At 40.3% G+C, this 20,364-nt stretch overlaps 4 protein-coding genes across 4 annotated transcripts; 1 reads left to right on the plus strand and 3 right to left on the minus strand.

The window, feature by feature from the left end:
• Positions 1 to 7,512: 7,512 nt before the first annotated feature.
• On the minus strand, positions 7,513 to 9,266 carry MELLADRAFT_105018 (uncharacterized protein; the record flags this gene model as incomplete). The annotated part of the gene is made up of 6 exons (XM_007408117.1): positions 7,513 to 8,013; positions 8,080 to 8,195; positions 8,247 to 8,336; positions 8,589 to 8,950; positions 9,011 to 9,124; positions 9,181 to 9,266. 6 exons carry the CDS (start codon positions 9,264 to 9,266, stop codon positions 7,513 to 7,515), a joined length of 1,269 nt encoding a protein of 422 aa, XP_007408179.1.
• Positions 9,267 to 11,296: 2,030 nt separating this feature from the next.
• On the plus strand, positions 11,297 to 15,116 carry MELLADRAFT_77364 (uncharacterized protein; the record flags this gene model as incomplete). Its single annotated transcript, XM_007408092.1, has 11 exons — positions 11,297 to 11,421; positions 11,496 to 11,723; positions 11,802 to 11,963; positions 12,066 to 12,100; positions 12,190 to 12,511; positions 12,581 to 12,760; positions 12,829 to 13,224; positions 13,297 to 13,584; positions 13,654 to 14,059; positions 14,140 to 14,724; positions 14,799 to 15,116. The coding sequence occupies 11 exons, from the start codon at positions 11,389 to 11,391 to the stop codon at positions 14,858 to 14,860; spliced, it is 2,697 nt and encodes an 898-aa protein (XP_007408154.1).
• Positions 15,117 to 15,270: 154 nt separating this feature from the next.
• On the minus strand, positions 15,271 to 17,261 carry MELLADRAFT_74531 (uncharacterized protein; the record flags this gene model as incomplete). Its single annotated transcript, XM_007408116.1, has 7 exons — positions 15,271 to 15,813; positions 15,891 to 15,995; positions 16,084 to 16,136; positions 16,206 to 16,538; positions 16,623 to 16,729; positions 16,805 to 16,951; positions 17,032 to 17,261. 7 exons carry the CDS (start codon positions 17,107 to 17,109, stop codon positions 15,620 to 15,622), a joined length of 1,017 nt encoding a protein of 338 aa, XP_007408178.1.
• Positions 17,262 to 17,992: 731 nt separating this feature from the next.
• Positions 17,993 to 19,879, minus strand: MELLADRAFT_77365 (uncharacterized protein; the record flags this gene model as incomplete). Its single annotated transcript, XM_007408115.1, has 3 exons — positions 17,993 to 18,922; positions 19,001 to 19,335; positions 19,406 to 19,879. 3 exons carry the CDS (start codon positions 19,634 to 19,636, stop codon positions 18,382 to 18,384), a joined length of 1,107 nt encoding a protein of 368 aa, XP_007408177.1.
• Between the last annotated feature and the right edge of the window lie 485 nt (positions 19,880 to 20,364).

Here is a 20,364-nt window from a genome sequence, read left to right on the forward strand (position 1 = left end):
CTCTTTACACCTGGCTGGAGTTGAGCCAAGTCAATCAACAAATACTCAGCATGAGTAATACCTATCTTGATACCAAACATGTATGATTCCTTTGCTAATGTGTCGTGAGTATAGGATTTGGACCCTGTGAATATGTTATGACTGGGGTTGGTCTCTTGGGGGGGACAGAGAGCGAGAGGAAGGTGGGTACTACGTAGTATTGTTATTGTAGCATAGAGAACAATGCGAGTGAAAAGCTCTGCCCTATGGGAGCGCAGCTGGCATGTCTCACATGTCACACATTGTGACAGTCCGTGATCCTATGTAACGGATCATAACATAGATGGGAAGGAGAATCCCCACATTTCCAGAATTTGCACCATCTGTGAGGTGCAAGAACTGGTGGTGAGGATGGTGCAAATTCTGGAAATGTTGGGATTCTTCTTCCCCTCTACAAATGAGGGGATAGAAAGAGCATTCTGGACATTAACACAAAGATAAAAGGAAGTGGAAGATTGAAGAAAAGTTCTCACTTTGACTGAAAGGTATTTAAGGGTTGATGAGTGGGTGATTATGGAAAAGACCTGATGATTACTTATGGAAATGAACAAAATATTGGAAATGATATCTTACTATGGGTGGATGCTAAGAAATTTTTGAAAGTGCAGTTGACAATAGCCAAGACCTAATGATCAAACAGCCTGAGTGACAATGTCAAAGATAAGTATGATCAACAGATATTTAATGAAGCATTGCCATGGAGAAAAGACTTGGACATATCAAGCATTTAATACTAACAAGAGAAAACAAGTCAAGGAAGTGAATGCTATAAGTTGTATGGTGAGTGAGCAGGTTTGGTGATGGAGGAAAAAGCTGGCCATGATATGGTCTCATTATATAGTCAAGGAATCCTTTTTTATAACAGATGAGATATGAGGTATTATTAACTGGTTGCATCATGAGATACGAGGCATTTTGGACTGATCACATCATCTATCATGTGATCTTTGTAATCTGATGTGGGGATGAACTTTGGTAAGACACCTGCAGTTTTAATATGGCATTGAGTTTAATTTCAGATTAACTTTAATCTAGTATTAAGTTACAGACACTGCAAAGATAATGTATTTCTCCGAGGTGAAAAATTATTACATTTAATGTACAAAATGATTAAAAGTGCATTAAGTCTGCATTAAGTCTGAATCATTCTGCATTAATTCTGCATTATTAATCATTTTGTGCATTAAATTTAATTATTTTTCACCTCGGAGAAATACATTATCTTCGCAGTGAGACTGCATTGAGTTCAATTTAAGATCAAGTTAAAGGCTGCACTAAGTTGAATTTGAGATTTAGTTAAAGACTGCATCAGGTTGAATTCAAGATTAACTTTAATTTAGGATTAAGTTTAATTTAAGATCAAGCTTAATTTAAGTTTGAGTTTAATACTGCACGTTGATCATTTACCAATACAAAAATCATTTGCTTTGGTCTCCGGATCAGCAGATGCCACACTTGGAAAAGTCTTCAAAATTAGAATAGGTGCCTTGATAAAATTGAAATGCTGAAAATGAAAATTGTCAACCATGTACAGTCAAACCGGAAAAGGTTGCCACATTGGATATTTTGAAAAGTTCAAGAAGTCCGTGCGTGACGTCAACGGTAGCCAAATTTGCGGACCAGGTACGAGGTACACTCAGATGATGCGCAGTCCATATTGCAGCCCCACCTGCATGCATATTTAATTTGACAATCCCATGGAACATGCAGGTTACCCACTTGTTCAAGACGTTCAACATCTTGACCTACAACTCATCCGGTTTGGAGGGGTCCATCACACGTCTGGTAAGGTCTTTCTTCCCCTATCCCCTTCCCGAATTCCTTCCGCTGGGCGAGTGTGTGTTGCTCATCATCCCTGTTTTTTCTCTATGGGATTTTGCCAATACTCTGCCGATCTTAAGCTTGCCGCCACCAAAATGTTGCTCAAAAACCGTTCATTATCCAATATCAATGAAACTCTTAATCACTCTATCTCGCCTCGCTCCCTGGCCCGCTGGAAGGAGCTGTACAAAACCACCAATGCAGTGGTTCAAGACCCTGCTGACTACGAAACTCGCGGCCGTCCTCACATCTTGTCGGACAAACAACTGAACGTGTTATGTGACATTGTCACTCGGAACCCCGATATGTATTTGGATGAAATTCAAGCACAGTTGGAACTGGTAACTGGCGTCAAGGTGTCGAAAACTACGCTTGGTGACGAACTCCACAATCGATTGGGGCTGTCTTTGCTCGTCACGCGGGGGGTTCATCACAAACAATCCATTCGTGACCGTGCTCATTACATCCACACGGTCGCGGGTATCCCACCGGAATGTTTTGTTTTCATAGGTCAGTCTTTCTCTCATTTAACTATTGTAACAGTCAATGGTAAGCTTATGCACTGTACTTGTGTTGTGGGCCGTGATGCCTTGCGTCCTCGCTCTTGGGACCCCAGAGGCACTCGCACGGTTTGAACCAAACGTTGTAGAACTTATAACCCAACAAGGGTTATACAGAGCTGGAAGAGGATAATCCACTAATAAAATGACTAGTAGAAGTTGTCTAAGGACTGCTCTTCTAAAACAACACAATCAGAAAGAGCTCTGTTGTATTGAGTACTGATAAGGCACCAGAGAAATATATCTTCACACGTAATTTAACTTCAAAAGCACACTTTGTATTACTATCAACACTGCTATAGTGTTATTCCCAATTGATAACTAAAAGAAATAAGCAATATCTGATTGATATTATTCCCAATAAGTCTTTATGACTATAAAACTAAAGTAAATTTCTCTTTATAATTGTAATAAAGGGCGTATTTAAGTGACCAGGTACTATTAAAATAAGTTTATAATGATAAACAAAATAATAATGGCGTAAATGATAAAGAAAAAAAAGGGGAACCACAGTCCCAAAACCCTCTCAAAGTATATATAACAATGTACTAGAACTTTTACAATGGTCAACAGCCTCAAAACCAATCAAATCCGCCCAAAATTCCCTAAAAACCCTATGATGACGCAATGTAATGATTTTGTTACTAATAAATGATGTAATTTTCACAGCTAAAAGTGATCAATGACGCAATAATATGATGTACAGCACTTCTTATGATGAATACAGGTGATTTTTTCCTTGTAAACTAGCTGAAACCCAATTTTTGAGATTACGAATTTTTTCAGATGTGCTCCAATTTTTGATTACTAAAGTGCATCTTGTAGCCCACGTGTTACTGATCATTTCTGACACCTACATGATCTACTTCTGATGAGTGATGAGTAAGATATTGAGTTGTGAAGTTAAAGTTTTTAGTGTTACATGTGACTTGTGACTGTAAATTCGAGATTCACACCAATTCTTTATTTGCCTTATAACTTTTTACACACACCTCCATTACTAATGATTTAAAGTTTGTACATTATGTAATCCACTCTTCTGCGTTGAATGAGCCATCTACCAACCTATTCTGACGTCATTTGACATATGTAATTAGCTGAAAACCTCCATTTTCCACGAATTTCACCCATTTTCTTCACTTTTCACAGCTACTACTCTCTTTTTCTTGCTCTTGTAATATGACATCATCATCTATAACCTTAAAAATCCCGAAAAATCCTCTTGGCAACCTTAAATTCCATCACTACCACTATTACACAACCAAACTACACGTGTACCTCTTGTTTACCAACTTCGAAAAAGTGCCTTTTCCCTAATAACTTCTGTTTCTACTTATCAACCTTGAAGATTAAAATTGTCATAGTATAATATAATGTTGTTCTTTCATATTCTAACCTCATAATACCCATAACTTTATTTTTACTAACCTAAAAACCATTTTCCAACCTTTATACCTATAATTTCGAATTTTTCTTATGTTTTTCTTTCTTTCTTTTTGTAATAAATTTGTAAGTAAACTATAATGATCTTAATATATAATGTGAAATAAAAAATGATGTAATGTTGACCTAATGACCAATACATAAGCCTACAAGAGCTTCAATTGATCAAAAACCTCCATTTCGAATTTTCTTTCCTGCTGAATCCTGCTAATAAACTGGTAAACTGGTAATTGTGAATTTTTTAATTGATCCCATAAATTGATCACCACAACGTTACGGCAATAAAGATCACTGGACAATCCTTCCAGCGGTAGCGGAACAAGGAATGATAGCTGGTGTTGTGGTGAAGGGTCCAGTGGAACGTATCCATGTGGAGATGTTTCTGAAGCGTCACTTGGTGCGTGCAAGAGAAGCTTCTCTGCCTGATTAAGGAACTGACGTTGATTGCATGATGTCTTCGTTCGTAGCTACCTGTCATGAATGCCTACCCTGCTCCCAACTCAGTTTTGGTCCTCGATAATGCCAAAATTCACCATGGTGGTGACATTGAGGAGATCTGCCGAGAAAGAGGGATCCTCTTGGTATATCTACCTGCGTATTCACCTGACCTTAACCCAATTGAGAAGGCGTTTGCTGCAATGAAAAAAAGGCTTCAAAGGGAAAAGGTTTGGCATTTAATCGAGGATAAGGCTACATACCTTTTGCGATTGGCCGGGCGGGTTATGATGCGCAAGCTTATGCAACCGTTGATGGTAAACAGTGGTTATACTACCGATTTTTATTGGGATCAGTTCAATTCCAGATTTCAAGATTGAGATGTTAAACATTCCCTGACCTGTTTTGAAAGGCTCTCTGCGTGCTCCTGACTGAATTGCTTACTTTGTCGGTTATTCATGCCTCAAATAGTTTGACTACTTTGTTTCTTACTGTGCCAGGTAATCGTAACGCAAATTAATTAACCACAACGTAAATTGTTTAACCACATTGGTGGCTTGTCGTTCTTCTTGTCGTCTTGTCACTTGTTTTTGTTTGAACACGATGTTTCTGAGAAGATTTTTTTTGTGTGTGTCAAAACATGATTATGTGTGCGTGAAATCCAAAAGTCCTGTGTTATTTGATGAACCACTGTGCCCAATTCGCAAGTCATAGGTTGACTTCTGTGTTGGCCGCATACTGTCAACTTCACTGAGCCTGTCCCACAATCAATATATTGCCCAACACCTCTGTCCGCAGGCATGTTGCTTCCACGGCTGTTTCCCTTTCCTTTCAAGTCTCTTATGAGCAAAGTTGAAATGCAAACATCTTGATGAGCGCGGTAAGGTTTTTGAATGTTGAGGCAAGGGTCACTTGCTCACGAGTTGAACTCTTCAGGTTATGCAAAAGTCTGGGGCCATAATGCATACTTTGTTCATTTCGTATTTGCATCTCATGAAACTTGCAAAAGGCTCTTTGGCGTGATACAACGTAGCTCACACAGACAGACACATAATAGAGCGCAAAGACAACAAATCGGTCACACACAGGTATCATAAGAAAGCGAGGCTCCAAACTGAAAGCCATAAGAAGGTCACATCACAATCTTTCATTCATCCATAATTGCACATAAGGGAATTGCAAAGGTCATGACCAGGCTGAATAAGGAGTATTGTCGTGGTATCTAATAACCACGTTTGTTCATATATTTCAAGTTTACCTATGTTGAACTACCGTCAAGGACTTCCGGTTCAAGTTGAGAACGCTGGTCAAATTAAAGATTTGTGTTAGGTGAATTAATGAACGAATGAAGAAGAGATGAGTGCGAATAGGGAATGTTGGTTGTTGTTACAGTGGTTTCTTTTAATTTGGGAATAGGTCGCATGTGACCTGAGTGGTTCTTTTATGTCCGAGTGTTTAATTTGTTTTCATTTCATATCTTATATATATAGGTCACTGTTGCACTACACAATTTCTTTCCTCATCGGAAAGAAATTGTAAGTGTTTCCCTTACTCAAATCAACGATTTCAACGCTGTCCTAACCTTTATATTAACATTATCTTTACAGTTTCTTTATTCTCTTTACTCACTTTTCGTATCAATTTTTGCCTACGATTCATGTTGCTTTTCGCACAGGTTTGTCTCAGCGTTTCACTTTCTATTCTTCTATCTTTACTAACATCTTGTGTGGTCAGGTCTGTCTCGTATCTTTTAGTGCTCTTCGTAGCAGTTGAGGCTTGTGCTGTTTCACTTACATCAGCACCTGATTACTCCAGGTTAGTAACTAATATGATCGGAAAGAAATTTTTCTTTATTCTCTTTACTCACTTTTCGTATCAATTTTTGCCTACGATTCCTGTTGCTTTTCGCACAGGTCTGTCTCGTATCTTTTAGTGCTCTTCGTAGCAGTTGAGGCTTGTGCCGTTTCACTTACATCAGCACCTGATTACTCCAGGTCTGTCTCGTATCTTTTAGTGCTCTTCGTAGCAGTTGAGGCTTGTGCCGTTTCACTTACATCAGCACCTGATTACTCCAGGTTCCTATTTCAAACGGCAAAGCCACGATAACTGTTTTATACTCGAGCGCTAGACATCTTCACAAGTATCACCCATAGTGGTGTGTAGAAACATTTTAAAAGGTAGAACCACTGCCACTGGCACGAGGGGCATTGTAAGGCATACTACTAGGGCCTGCGCGAGGGGCGGTTGGGGTGATTTGAACGGTGTCCGCGGATCAAGTCTCCTTAACAGTCGAAGGAGGTTTTGGAGTGCTGGGGGTTTTGTAACTAGCAATCTCCTTCTTGATCTCACTGCAAACATTATTCAACTTCCCCAAGTGGGCAGGAAAAAGTGATTGGGAGTATGATTTGTCATAAAATGATCTATCACTCCACACCTGAGCCATAACACCCACACTACATATGTGTAGCAGGCTCAGTGAATATGTGATTATCATGTACATACAGTTCTGCTCAGTTATCTGCTCATCAGGATAAGTTATGCATATGTAATACATGCTGTAACTTTTTTGAGATCAAAAAAAAGCATTCCAAAGATTGACTACATACACTGACTCAATGTTTTGGTGTAATCTCATGAACTCAACTACATGTAACACCCTTTCTGTTACTAAGAAATAGCTTCAACAATATTGCCTGAGGACCTACAGAATTATATGTAGTGAATTTTGGGCACAATTTTTTCAAAGTAAAAAAAGTTACATGTGGTATAACATGTGATTTATTTCTGCTGGTGGGCAAAAAACTGAGCAGACCTGTATGTACATGATAGCCCACTATTGACTTAGCTTGCCGCACATATGTAGTGTGGGTGAAATGGCTCAGGTGTGCAGTATTAGATTCTTTTATGACAAACTGTACTATTAATCATTTTCCTCTTACAATTTGGGGAAGTTGAATGATGTTTACAGTGTCTGTTGATAAAACATGCGGCTTTGAGCAAAAAGCTTCATGGCCATGCCCCAAGAGATTCCCAACCCCAACATGTCACATATGTTCATGAGATCAGGAAACAAAAATTGTTCGAAGCTGTCGATGTGGTGATCGGCCAGAATCTCCGCAAGTTCACGCATGAAAAATGGAGTGATTCCCGTGTAGTCGAGAAATTCGTCCATCGTGCAGTACTTCTTGATTTCTTCGAGCTCGTCACGATTGACTCAAATGTGAAACCCTTGGCATTCAGCATACCCACCAGGTGAATCAATGTGGCCAATGTCACCCTCACCGTGCTTGTTCTTCTTGGCGGAAGGGGGAGGAGCAGACATCAACAATGGCCTTTTGACGTCGGTCCATTTGAAGCCTTCGAGATACATCGGAGGATTTTCCAAGTCCACTCCAGCTTGTTTTTTGGCCTGGTGTGGATCATCATCAGTGAGAGGTACAAAGGCAAGGCACATGTTATGAACACTAACCAGCTCTTGAGCCCACTTGTGCAGATGCTCGTAATTCATTTGCATGTATTTTGAAGCTTCATGTGGCTTATAAACTCGCCATCCTTCGCGACTATGGTTTTCCAAACTGCCATACTTTTTGATGAGAGACTCAAGCTTGACTTGAATGGGATCTAGTGGAATGGAATCGGCTAACTGGGAAGACGTGACACTTGAGTTGTTCATTGCGCTCATCGCTTTGAGCCGTGATTGTGCCATTGCGATTTTCTGGCCAGAGTGACAGATGGTAAGTAAACCCGATGAAAAACAATTACCTACATATTCGGGACTGACCGTATTGGCCATCTTGGCAGATTTGGCCGGGTCAGCCATGGAGATACTAAGCCCGGCCTCTGTCAAACGAGCTAGCTGAACCGCAGCGAAAAACTCCTGAATGTTGGCATCGCTACCTATCTTGCGACCCTTGCTCCTGCTGAACACGTTGTGTCAATCTATATAACCCGTGATGGTTACTGATCCACCAGCGTCAGCAAGTTTGAATATCGCACTGTTCCCTCCAGGTGCAGCATCTTGATTGATGGTATCAGCAACTGTGAATAGCATGTCTTTCAGACAATTATCTTCGAAGTCGGTTCAATACAATATGCCATCCATTTCCCAACCCTGCCTTTCATCTTTTGAACCGAGGATTTAAGAGGATTAACCCCCTTTTCCGTATACATTAAGTAGCTGAGCTTCACATTGTAAGACCCCATTACATTGACTTTGACCACTGGAGCTGTACATAAATCAATGCATCGTGAGCAAGGCGGCATCAAAAAGTGCAAAGGAAACAAACGTACCTTTTCCTTTGTTAGGAGCTTCGATCACAACATCATCGGAGCTGGTGGAACTAACCGAAGGGATACGGGTTGCCTTCGCCTTGCCTGAGGTGTTGGATCCCGTGCCGAGATCAGATTGCATGGTGGCTTCAAAGATACGGGCAGAACAATTGTTGAAGGGAGGGGTCCAGTCAAATTTGTCGAGTTTGTCACGCTCGTCCCCAGTGTCCAAATCAAGATGAATCGTCTTGGACTGGGCCACGCTCGGAGTGATCGAACCGGGCGTGTTCGTACCGCTTGAGTGAAAATCATGGCGGCCTAAGTTGGGCAACTTGGGAAAGTTTGGAACCCCGTGAGCTGCAGTAGGAACGGCCGGTCTATGACTAACAAAACCGTGAGTCAGTTAACCAAACAAACTAGACATCAGGATTGGCGAGTCTCACCTCATGACCGCTTTGCTGTAACTGTGATGAGACAAGAAAGGAACCGATTGGAGGCCGGCAGTTCCAAAACCCAATGGGGGTGACACCGCACCGCCGCTCGCATTCACGGCCGGACTAAAACATCAAAACGTGAGCAGAGCACCCATCAAGGAAAACAAAAAAACACTCACGCCAAAGGTGTTTCACCATTCTCGTTTCGGACTTGGTTCATGCCGTATTGGCCAAATAGAGCAGGGTGTTGGTGTTGAGAAGACATTTTTGCTGACGGTCGACGGTTTGTTTGAAACAAAAAGAAAATTAAAAAGCTTTGATGCAACTGAGAGATGAAAGGCTGGTAAGCAAATTTCCTATCGAAAACAAATCTGGAAGCGTTTAGGGGGAGAAAGTCCTGACGAGTCGAGCCACGGAAGCCATCATATCGGTCAAATTGGAGGTGAAGGTGTACAAAGTGTGGGTATCGTTCTTTTTCCATCGGATCTCCAAATGAAATCTGCATGCAGGAGGGGAAGGCTTGTGGAACCTGCGAGGTGTCATAATCATCAAACCTCATCTGACCGGACCTGGTACCCAGTCCACAGATTTGGCTACCGTTGACGTCGCGCACGGACTTCTTGAACTTTTCAAAATATCCAATGCGGCAACCTTTTCCGGTTTGACTGTAATTACAATACATGCAATACAAGGCTGTAGTGCTTGTGGTTGGTTATTAACAAAAGGGAACAAGATAATTCCAGACTTCTTCACACGTACTGTACTGACATTGTTGGATATCTTACAGGTTATCATGTTCTGTGGTCAATAGGGGTTGGGCAAAATTTTGACCAACCGGTTTTGCGCCTCTGAGAAGCCCGGCAAAAGGTGTCAAAGATCGAGGAAAACAAGTTTCCTGGGTTTACACGTCTGTTACGGGTCTCACCTCAGCACCGAGAGATTTTGGGCGGGTACCTGGGTTAGCTTTTGCTAGAAGAGAAGGGTCTGGGGATTGGTGAAAGGTGCAAGAGGGTGTTTGCGTGGCTTGTAGTGGTGCAAATTGCTTTTTGCTTTTTGCTGTAAAAGTTTTGAATAGGTACAGCTTTGGCATGATCAAGAAGCATCTCATACCGGTCAATCTTTTTGCTTTCTAAAAAGATTGATAAAAATGTTTGTTGGTTTTGTGTGGCTTTGATATTGATTTTGAGCCATCTCTTAAGTGTTCCCAAAGATTTGAACTGTGATTGAACAGGGTTTGGAAACTGGTTGGTTGGTTTTTCGCCCAACCCCTAATGATGTCATTGTGTTGTACCATGCTGTTTACCACATCCGACATTAACCCTTTGATTTTCACCATCATCAAAAAATTGTCTATTTTTTCTCTAAATTGATCAATTTTTCGCATCCCTCCCTCCTCTTCCCTATATTTTAGCTTTTATTTGAATTAATAGCATTTCCATCCAGTTCCTAATTTGTAAGTTTTACTTATCCATGTTTCAATCACAAAGTTAGACTTTGTATTTGGAGGGGCCCTCCCTCATAGGGCTTCACAATTTTGAAGGAGCGAAGAAGCATGTAGTGAAAAACTATCATTGCACCATAGCTCTGTATCAGTTGTATCTAAATTACACGGTTCAAAGATTTTTGTTTCAATTTTTTATTTTTTTTCTAGTTTGAAGGAACCTAATATCCTCCAAGCTATCTACTTTCTTCAGACTTTTTATTATACATACTTCCTCAAAGGTATGTTGCAATGTATGTTATATCATAGGATTGTGCTCGAAGTTTCTTTGATGAATTTTCACAAAAGTTGCAGGAGTCAAAATTTAAACCACACTTGTCATCACCTCCACTTCAAGGTAGCTTTCAACTTCAAACAATTCCTATTTCATTGAATCATTTGAATCCAGTCAAGGAGCATGCTCAACGCTCAGATATCCTCGTCAAACTATCTGAGGGGCTAATTTTCACATAGCAAGAGTAGGTGAATCCGATTCTGACGCTATAAAGCTCAGGGACGTTTTCATTACTTCTTTCCTCCTGAATGGCACATAGAGTTCTTTGTTGGTTGGATCAATATTGTTCAAGTGTTATTTTAGATGTCTCGAGCGGAAGACATTCTTTTAAGGGATGAATGTAGAAATTCAAAGTATGAAGAGAAGGAATAGTGAAATGATCGATCGACAAATGAGAATATATGGAGGTGAGCTACCGGTTAAGATAGATAGCCGAGATAAGCGGTGTGTGTAATATCGAACCCAAGATAAGTTGCTGTTGACCTCTCTTGACCTTGATCGTAATTTATGAAACACCAACCACGCATCAAGTCAAGAAGGCAATCAAGCATCGATCAACTTTCTATCTAATCTTATCATCGTCATTCAAAATAGTCACATTAGCAGCCAATCATGACTTCTAATCAACTCGATTTTTCAAAAAAAGTTAACAATCTCGATCTTCGTCTCCTACCACTTTCATTAGGCTTTTACTGATTATTCTTAAATTTGATTTCCAGACTGTGATCGTCACTGGTGGTGGTGGTGGTTTAGGTAAATGCTATGCTCTCTTCTTTGCATCTCGAGGCGCAAACGTGGTGGTCAACGATATGGGCAAACAAGCCGCCGATCAAGTAGTTTCTGAGATCAAATCCAAGGGAAAAGGTAATGCGGTTGCCAATTATGATAATGTTATCGAAGGGCACAAGATTGTCAAACAAGCCGTTGACGTATTTGGCTCACTTCATGTGGGTATCATGTTTTGTCATCGTTCTGCTTAGTCATTCAAGGTTATAATGTTAATTCTCTGGGTCTCTTCTTGATAGATTCTCATCAACAATGCGGGTGTCTTGCGTGATAAGTCTTTCAAGTCAATGACGGATCAAGATTGGGATACTGTTCAAGCAGTTCATGTTCAGGGGCCTTATGCTTGCACTAAGGCTGCCTGGCCGATCTTCCGCAAGCAAAAGTACGGCCGAATTGTCAATGTGTGTATACAACTTCATTAGCTCTGGTGTATCCAATTCATTCTGATCGGCCTATCTGATTCATGCTGGCTATCTTTGAACTGTAACTGCTGATGTCAACAGACGGCATCCGCTGCAGGGATCTATGGAAACTTTGGGTGAGCTTGTTTTCGGCCACGGCACGTTGATGATTCAAGAGAGTATGAATTAATCACTCGCAATGCTTGTTTAACTCGCGCAATACCAGGCAAGCCAACTATTCCGCCGCAAAGCTATCTCAAGTCACCTTTGCTAAGACCTTGGCTCGCGAGGGGGCAAAATATAACATTGTTGCCAATGCCATAGCACCGGTTGCTGCATCTCAAATGACAGCAACCATTATGCCACCAGAGATGTTGAAAGAGCTTAAACCTGAGGCTATCGTTCCACTCGTGGCCTTTCTAGTCTCTGACCAGACCCAAGAAAGTGGACAAATCTTCGAGGCTGGCGCTGGATGGTTCGGTAAACTGAGATGGGAGAGAAGTCGGGGTGCTGTGTTCAAAACAGATGATACTTTCACTCCGTCAGCTGTAGGTTTATCACTCGATCATCCTATCTCGCATGGTCTCATCGTGGGGTGTTGTCTGGTTTGCCTTTAGGTCATGGCTCGGTTTGACGAGATCAACAATTTCGAGAGGGCTGAACACCCAGAAAATATCACAGATGCTAATTATCTCGACTTTTTAGAGCAAGCCAAACAGCTATCATCGAACAAGCAATCATCGAAGCCTCTCAGTTACTCTGGAAAGACTGTGATAGTGACTGGAGCCGGAAATGGAGTGAGTCGATGCGTTACTCTATATCATACTATGATGAAAGCTTGTCTGACGAACGCTTACAATGATAGCTGGGCAGAGCATATGCATTGATGTATGGGAAGTTGGGAGCGAATGTACTGGTGAATGATATGAACAAGGAAGCGGCGGAGAAAGTAGTGGATGAGATTAAGAAGCTGGGTGCGAAGGCCGCGAGTAATGTCGCGTCGGTCGAAGATGGTGATGTGGTGGTCAAAGCAGCTCTGGATAATTTTGGGGGCGTCCATGTGATCATCAACAACGCCGGTATACTAAGGGATAAAAGTTTCATCGCTATGTCCGACGCTGAATGGGATATCGTTCAAAAGGTTCATCTTAGGGGCACCTACAGCGTCTGCCATGCTGCTTGGCCGATATTTCTCAAACAGAAATACGGCCGAATCCTCAATACTACCAGTGCAGTTGGTTTATACGGGAACTTTGGCCAGGTGTGTCAAATATGAAGTAGCAGTGCGTCCTGCTAAGGTCATGTGTGTTGATTTCGGCTATTCTTCTTTCAGGCAAACTACAGCACTGCCAAGGCCGGTATTCTCGGTTTGTCAAAGACCTTGGCAATCGAAGGCAGGAAAAACAACATCTTTTGTAATACGATCGCACCGAACGCTGGGACCTCCATGACAGCTACCATCTGGCCAGCAGAGATGGTACAAGCATTCAAGCCTGAGTTTGTGGCTCCATTGGTTGGTTATCTTACTAGCGAGGCGAATCAGGAAGCTACTGGCCAACTGTATGAAGTTAGTGGTGGATGGTGTGCTGCGGTCAGATGGCAACGGTCCTATGGACACTCGGTGAGTGTTTTAAAATCTCGTGGTGGTGAATGAGAAAGGTTCTTGATATATGTGTCATCTTTTCTGTAGTTCCCAGCTGGAGCTGTCACCCCCGAAAAGCTCATAGCCAAGTGGGATCAAGTGACAAAGTTTGACCAAAACGCCACTTATCCGACCTCGACGTCAGAGTCTATCGAGCAGATCATGGCCAACTTTGGAGCGGATTCCGAATCGAGCGCTCCGCCTAGTGAATCTGATACTCCTCAGATGGACGATTACGCAGACCCGGAAGACTCAGAAGTCGTGGCTCGAGCTAAAAAGGAGACGATTGATCCGATTGAACTTCCTTACACCGAACGAGATTGTATCTTGTACAACTTGGGTGTAGGTGCGACCGAAAAGGAATTGAAATATGTGTTTGAAGGCAGTTCCGACTTTCAAGTCATTCCTACCTATGGAGTGATTGCTTTCAACGAGGCCTGCAAGCAGCTGCCATGTACGTATGACTTATACCTTAATCTTGACGGCACATTATATATGTAGAATACTGATTTTGTTGGCTATATGTATACAAAGTCGATTGGCTTCCTAACTTTAACCCGATGATGTTGTTACACGGTGAACAATACCTGGCCATCAAAACGCGTGAGATTCCGACCTCCGGGACCTTAGTCAATCATGCACGAATTCTTGAAGCAACAGATAAGGGTAAAGCTGCGTCAGTAGTGGTCATAGTTCATACCTATGATAAGGATAGTGGGACTTTGTTATTTGAAAATCAAGGAACCCTCTTCATTCGAGGTTCAGGTGGGTTCGGAGGTAAAAAAGTAGGAAAAGACCGAGGAGCGGCAACGGCCTTGAACAAACCACCAAACCGAGCACCAGATGCGATTTCGATTGCAAAGACCGATTCAAATCAAGCTGCATTATATAGATTGAGTGGAGATAGTAATCCATTACATATAGATCCAGAATTTGCAGCGGTCGGAGGATTCAAATCTCCAATCTTACATGGACTTTGTTTTTTTGGATTTGCAGCAAAGGCGGTAATGGAGAAATTTGGCAAGATTTCCGATGTAAAAGCAAGGTTTGTGGGGTCCGTTTACCCGGGTGAAACACTTGAGACAATGATGTGGAAGGAGGATAAGAAGGTGATCTTTGGTCAGTATATTTCAAACAATCCTTTTGGGTGGGTTTTACTTTGGGAAACTGATTTTTGAATGTTATATCTTTAGTGATGAAATGTAAGGAGAGAGATTCAGTAGTATTGGCAAGTTCAGCGGCCACCTTATTTTAAAAACCAAATCTTTTCGTTTCTATTGAAAGGACTTGGATGTAATTTATGATGATGATCGGGAAGATATTTGTTGTAATATCTAATCAAGATGTGATATGTCAAAATCAAAACTATCAGTGATCATGTTTTTTCCTTATTTTTATAATGGTGTCTTTATTTTCATGTTGTTGAACTGTATTATGATGATGGTTTGATTTTACAGTTGTATGAACAAATCTGAAGTGCAATGATAAAAAGAAACAATTGATGTATAGCCAAATTATTTCTCGTCGTTTCTAGTCATTTGCTCAGGTGAAAAAATGCAGTCTTGAAGGTCTCTTAACATCGACTACCTACCCAAATGCGGTTTTTTTGCACTCGAGGCTTTTCATTCGAAGCGGAAAGATTGTGTTCGAAGTGAATGTAGTATTATGTTTTAGATAGGATGTTGTCGATTTTAATTCATGAAGGTCAATTTTAACAATAAAATAAGATATCAATACTTAATTACAAGTTAATTCTTAACACAAGAGTGTAGTTGCAAAAAGTATCAACACAGAAAATCAATGTTGAAAGGAATGCATCATTTTGGTGTTATCTACTTACATTCGAACAGAAGTCACTTTAATGTATCAAACAAGATTAGATATACACATAAGCTGCTTAAAAAGGTAATTCTTATTATCTTGACAAAATAAAATCATGAAAATATTCACAAAAGAACATCAATTCTAAAAGAATGGATGATTTCTTGAGAGAGATGACAAGTAATTGATAAAATCAATCTTCAGTAGTACGAATATCAACGGTATAAGTCATAGCTTGGCTTGTAGTTCTTTCTTCATGATTTGAATTCGAATGAATATCATGATTAATATTATTGATCATATTCTCTTTTGAATTATTGATTATGTTTAATGATGCTACACAAGAATCTGAATATAATGTTGGTGGTTTGGGTACGATACTAGAAACTAGAGAATTTTTGAAAAATGTTAACTTTCTCATTCTAGAACAAACTCGAGTCTTTTGATTTGGAACAGATTCTTACAAAATGATATCAAGTAGATCCTATTCATGAAGCCATTCGAGACAAACACTAGGGTGTGTAACCGGTTCAGAGACTGGAAAGCTGTTGTAGGGGTAAATTGTAATGCTGATAGAAGTGTATCAAATTATTCAGTTTGTAAGGAACCGATACTTGAGAGCTCATTCATCGATAGTCCTAAGAATTCAGAACTCACCTATAATTGCGGCAGCTGACATCAGACCCAGAATAGAGGATAAGGTGAAGGTCCTGATATAGAACGAAAACGTCAGTAAACTTTGATTAGGTGAGGTTCATTGGGCATCAAACGAAACTGACCTTAACGTTAACATCATCAATCTGAATAAGGTTGATCTAATGGAGTCCGTCTTCATCTCGGCCCTATGCCTAAGTACCTCGGTTGACAACATCCAACTGATTATAATATCATAAACAGCATTACTAATTAACCAGAGTGTATAAAATCCTGTAAGACATGATCCAAGCTTTAAAGGAGCTAATTTTTTTGCTTTGTTATCTGGATTGAGCATCATGAATTGCAGAGATGAAGCTATTCCTCCTACTAATGATGATAAGCATAGAGATCCAGCTAAACAGATCCACCATTTCGGTCGACCCATGAGTTTACCAATCAGTCGGGAAAAGTGGCATCTGTTCAAAGATTAGACAAGGAATTATTTATTAGTATATATGGTAGATGTTCATGTCGATTTGTTTATATAGAAGATTACTTACTGAACAGCCCAGGTGACTGAAAGAGTGAAAAAAGTCTGAAAAGACTCATACAATGAGAATGAATAAGCTTCCCCAGAAATACATTGATTGGTTGATTGATGTAATGTCTGTTTTAGATTGTAAATGTTTTCTTGGGAGTCAATTGAAATGACGAACAAAAGAAAATGCAAGAAAAACCTTACCCAGAACTCTAAGAAAACCTGACCAATATGAATCATGGTGATTGTAACAGCTGAGATGATCACAGTCCTTGGTACTCTATCAGCGCGTGCGATGCAGAATACACCAAATTGAACAAAGATTATTCCACTGAAAAAGATCAAAAGTGACTATTTGACATGGGCACATTGTATGTCAGTTTCAGCGACTGGATATGCTTCAGCATAATTGACATAATCGATGTCCTTACCACGCTGACAGGCTGGACCCCTACGACAGCCTCGCATTGAGCTTGAGCTTGACCCTGGATAACGTATTTTGCTATCATTTCGCGAAAGTGTGATGCAAGTGATCACTGTTGTTGGGTTGTAAGAGGTGAGTCTTGGGTCAATACACGTAGATGAGACTGGGCGTTGTGGCAGATCACACGATTCGAAGAAACGTCGTGGAAGAGGAGAAAGTTGAAGCAGTGAAGGGATTGATGACAAGTTGGTGGTGAGCTATATGATTGGACTTCATACGAAGAATAACTGGGTAAGGTCGCGGTCATAAATGCTCACGATTATCAAGCTTTTAGAAAATGAAGAATGACCTGATGATTCGAGTCCCGCCGCCGCCTGGTATATATGAATTTACCAAGTTATCTTGAACCTTATCGCCAATCATCATTTTACATCTCTTCTGCTCGTTGTTCCGTTTCAGGTCTACCAATCCATCTCCAATCGTGCTTGCTTCCATTAAAAGTTTAGTCTTATTTGCGGTTATGAGTTGACCTATTCCGTCTCTGCAGCAACTGTACCATCCCCTCTGATTCAAAGCCCTGGCAAACAAAAAGAAAATGTGATGTGCTTGAAGCACAGAAACCTGCTGCACCATGGATCAAGAAACCCTCTTGTCTGATTGTACTTGTGTTTTCAGCCTATGATCTAACCGTCCCATCACTTCACGACTTCCATTTAAACCGGTACACATGAAGATCACACATCATATTACAATCCACCTATCACGATCTCATAACACTCAACGTTGACCCCAGAAAGAGCGATCCCCAATGTTTCTGCCAAATCACTGGCACCCGTGAGGAAATCTGTGTCCACCATTTTTGCGGACGGGTTATAGACACCGGCAAGGTTCGAGGTAGTCTACACCATAGTGTATCATTCATGAGCCTGAAACCTTTGCAAGGCTGTAGCAAAAGGATAGTTCTTTATTTTGAAAATATCAATTGCCAATTTCTTTTGGACAATGTTATCGGTCATTTCAATCTGTTCAAACTTCGAATGGCGACTATTTTAAAAACGAGTTGATTTAAAAACGAGTTGATGAAATGAGCAGATAAAATCCAGCACCGATTGGGCGAATAAATAAGAGGTTAATCAAACAAGAGCTCTAGATAAAGATGAAAGATTCAATGCTTGCTAAGAGAGAGAGAGATATGGAAATAAGACGACAGAAGCACACAAAAGCCTGCTGGCTTGAAAGGAACGGAGGAAAGAAAAAAGTCCAGAAGACAAGACCAAAGATGAGATCAAGAGAAAAGTCAAGTTCAAAAGCAAAGTAATCAAGAAATCAAGAAAGATCAAAAAGGAGAGTGTTCACTTCAAAATTTATCAATCAAGATCCAATAAGCCGGATCAGAAGCCAACAAGTTAGATCTAGCCGAATCTTCAAGCTCAGAATTATGATGCCAATAATGAGATTGTGGATTTGAAGGAGAGGTAGAAGGAGTGCTACTAGTAGAGCCAACTTTAGAAGTGGAATTCTTGATAGTATAGATTTGATCTATACCTTTGATTCTGACAGGAAAATGAGACAAAAGAGTCAATTTGAGTGGTAAAGCCAGTGTGGAATATTCAGAAGGTAAGGACCCGATAGACTGATGGGATGGGGTTGGAGCAGCTTGAGGAGTTGGTGAAGAGAGTCTTGATATTTCATTCTGATTTAAATTCTTCAATGGATCCAATAAATTGAAAAGATCTCGAATTTGTTGATTTGTTAAGATTTGACATTCTAATCCGCGCGGTCTGAAGAGATATTCATTTGACTTTAAAATAAATCGGTCGATTGGCTTCGGTTCGTTTGAATATTCAGGTGGTGGTGTCGAGAAATCTTGTTCGGCTGGGGGTGGAAAATGGAATGTCCTACAAATCAAAAGATTACAAAAGAAGAATTAGTCAAAATTTAAAATTCTAAAGAAAATCGTTAAAATCCAACTCAACTCATGATAATCTTGTAAATCAGATGCAGCGCAACCAGTACCAATTCCAGCTAACAGAAGTGCATTGGTTAGATCGAGAAAATCGGTGAAGAGTTCGATTGATATGCGATTGGTAGATTGATTCAATTCTTCAGTTGCACATCTTAAAAATGGAGCTGAAGGTGTTCCTGCAGTAGATTGGGGAATAAGCATCGGTTTGGATAACATAATTGGAGGTTGAATTGGTGAATTCATTTCAGGATTATCTTGAGGAATCCGATTCATGGTCTTGAGTTTCCTGATAAATATTTTAGATTCAATAAAAGCTTCATGAATCAATTTCGAATGATTGAAAGGCTACGAAAAATAGATAATGATCAATGAGCCTTCAAAGAATTCATGAAGGGAAACAAATGAATTCACTAACTAAGAATGAACCACGACCAATTCTAAAACCAGATTGATGAGCAGAAGGTTTTTTAGGTCGAGACCAAGATGCCAATTGGATTGTATATGAGGTATTTGGGGGGCTAGGAGGTGTAGGGCTTGAATTTGAACATGAAGGTGGAGGTACTGAATCTGTGTCAATGTTCGTCAATTCTGCGTGGCCTCCTCTCCGTCGCCGCTTAGTTGTCTTTGGTAGAGCCAAGAAACTCATGATAAAATCAAAACCACGCAAGGGATTCTAGAAATAGTTGAAGAATATGATATGAAGGATTCAAAAAAACGAGATGAGATGTTGCGATGATGAGATAATTTCCAAAATGACTTGGCTATGAGACCAATGGGTATATATCTTTTGGATTGAATAAAAACCTCGCTTAGGAGCTTCGTGGTGTAATTGTTGATTTTAATTGAAAATGATAAAAACCCAGAAGACGAAAGATACGTGAAAATTGAGTTTAGAACGAGAGACTTGTCAAGGACGAGTTATGAAAATAACTGGTGTACTGTCTATTAGTGTCGATTGCACAAACTTGCCAAAGTTTCAGCGCCAATATGCTCGAGTTTTGCGGGAAAAGCCGTTCAGAATTGGACAAGTTTTTTGAAATTGACAGTAAACAATAGAAATTAATTTGTAAACCTTCAATCAAACAATTTCTCACCAAATATGTTAAGTATACATACACATAAATCTTTGTACATATGGTCAAAGATGAAAAAGGTTATTTGTGAATGCACGTCGTAGCAAGTGGTATTACAATCTACGTATCAACAAAGAAAGAGGAGACTTATATCAAAAAACTGATAAGAATCTATAGTAAACTTATCCGCTAACTTACTCAAGTCCCTCTCGGACAAGTCACGAAACTCGTGGACGAGTCACGAAACTCGCTCGTCCGAGAGGGACTTTATAATTTAGGCTGATTCCATTGATTGAAGATT

This window comes from Melampsora larici-populina (assembly GCF_000204055.1).
Source record: "Melampsora larici-populina 98AG31 unplaced genomic scaffold MELLAscaffold_11, whole genome shotgun sequence".
NCBI lineage: Eukaryota > Fungi > Basidiomycota > Pucciniomycetes > Pucciniales > Melampsoraceae > Melampsora > Melampsora laricis-populina.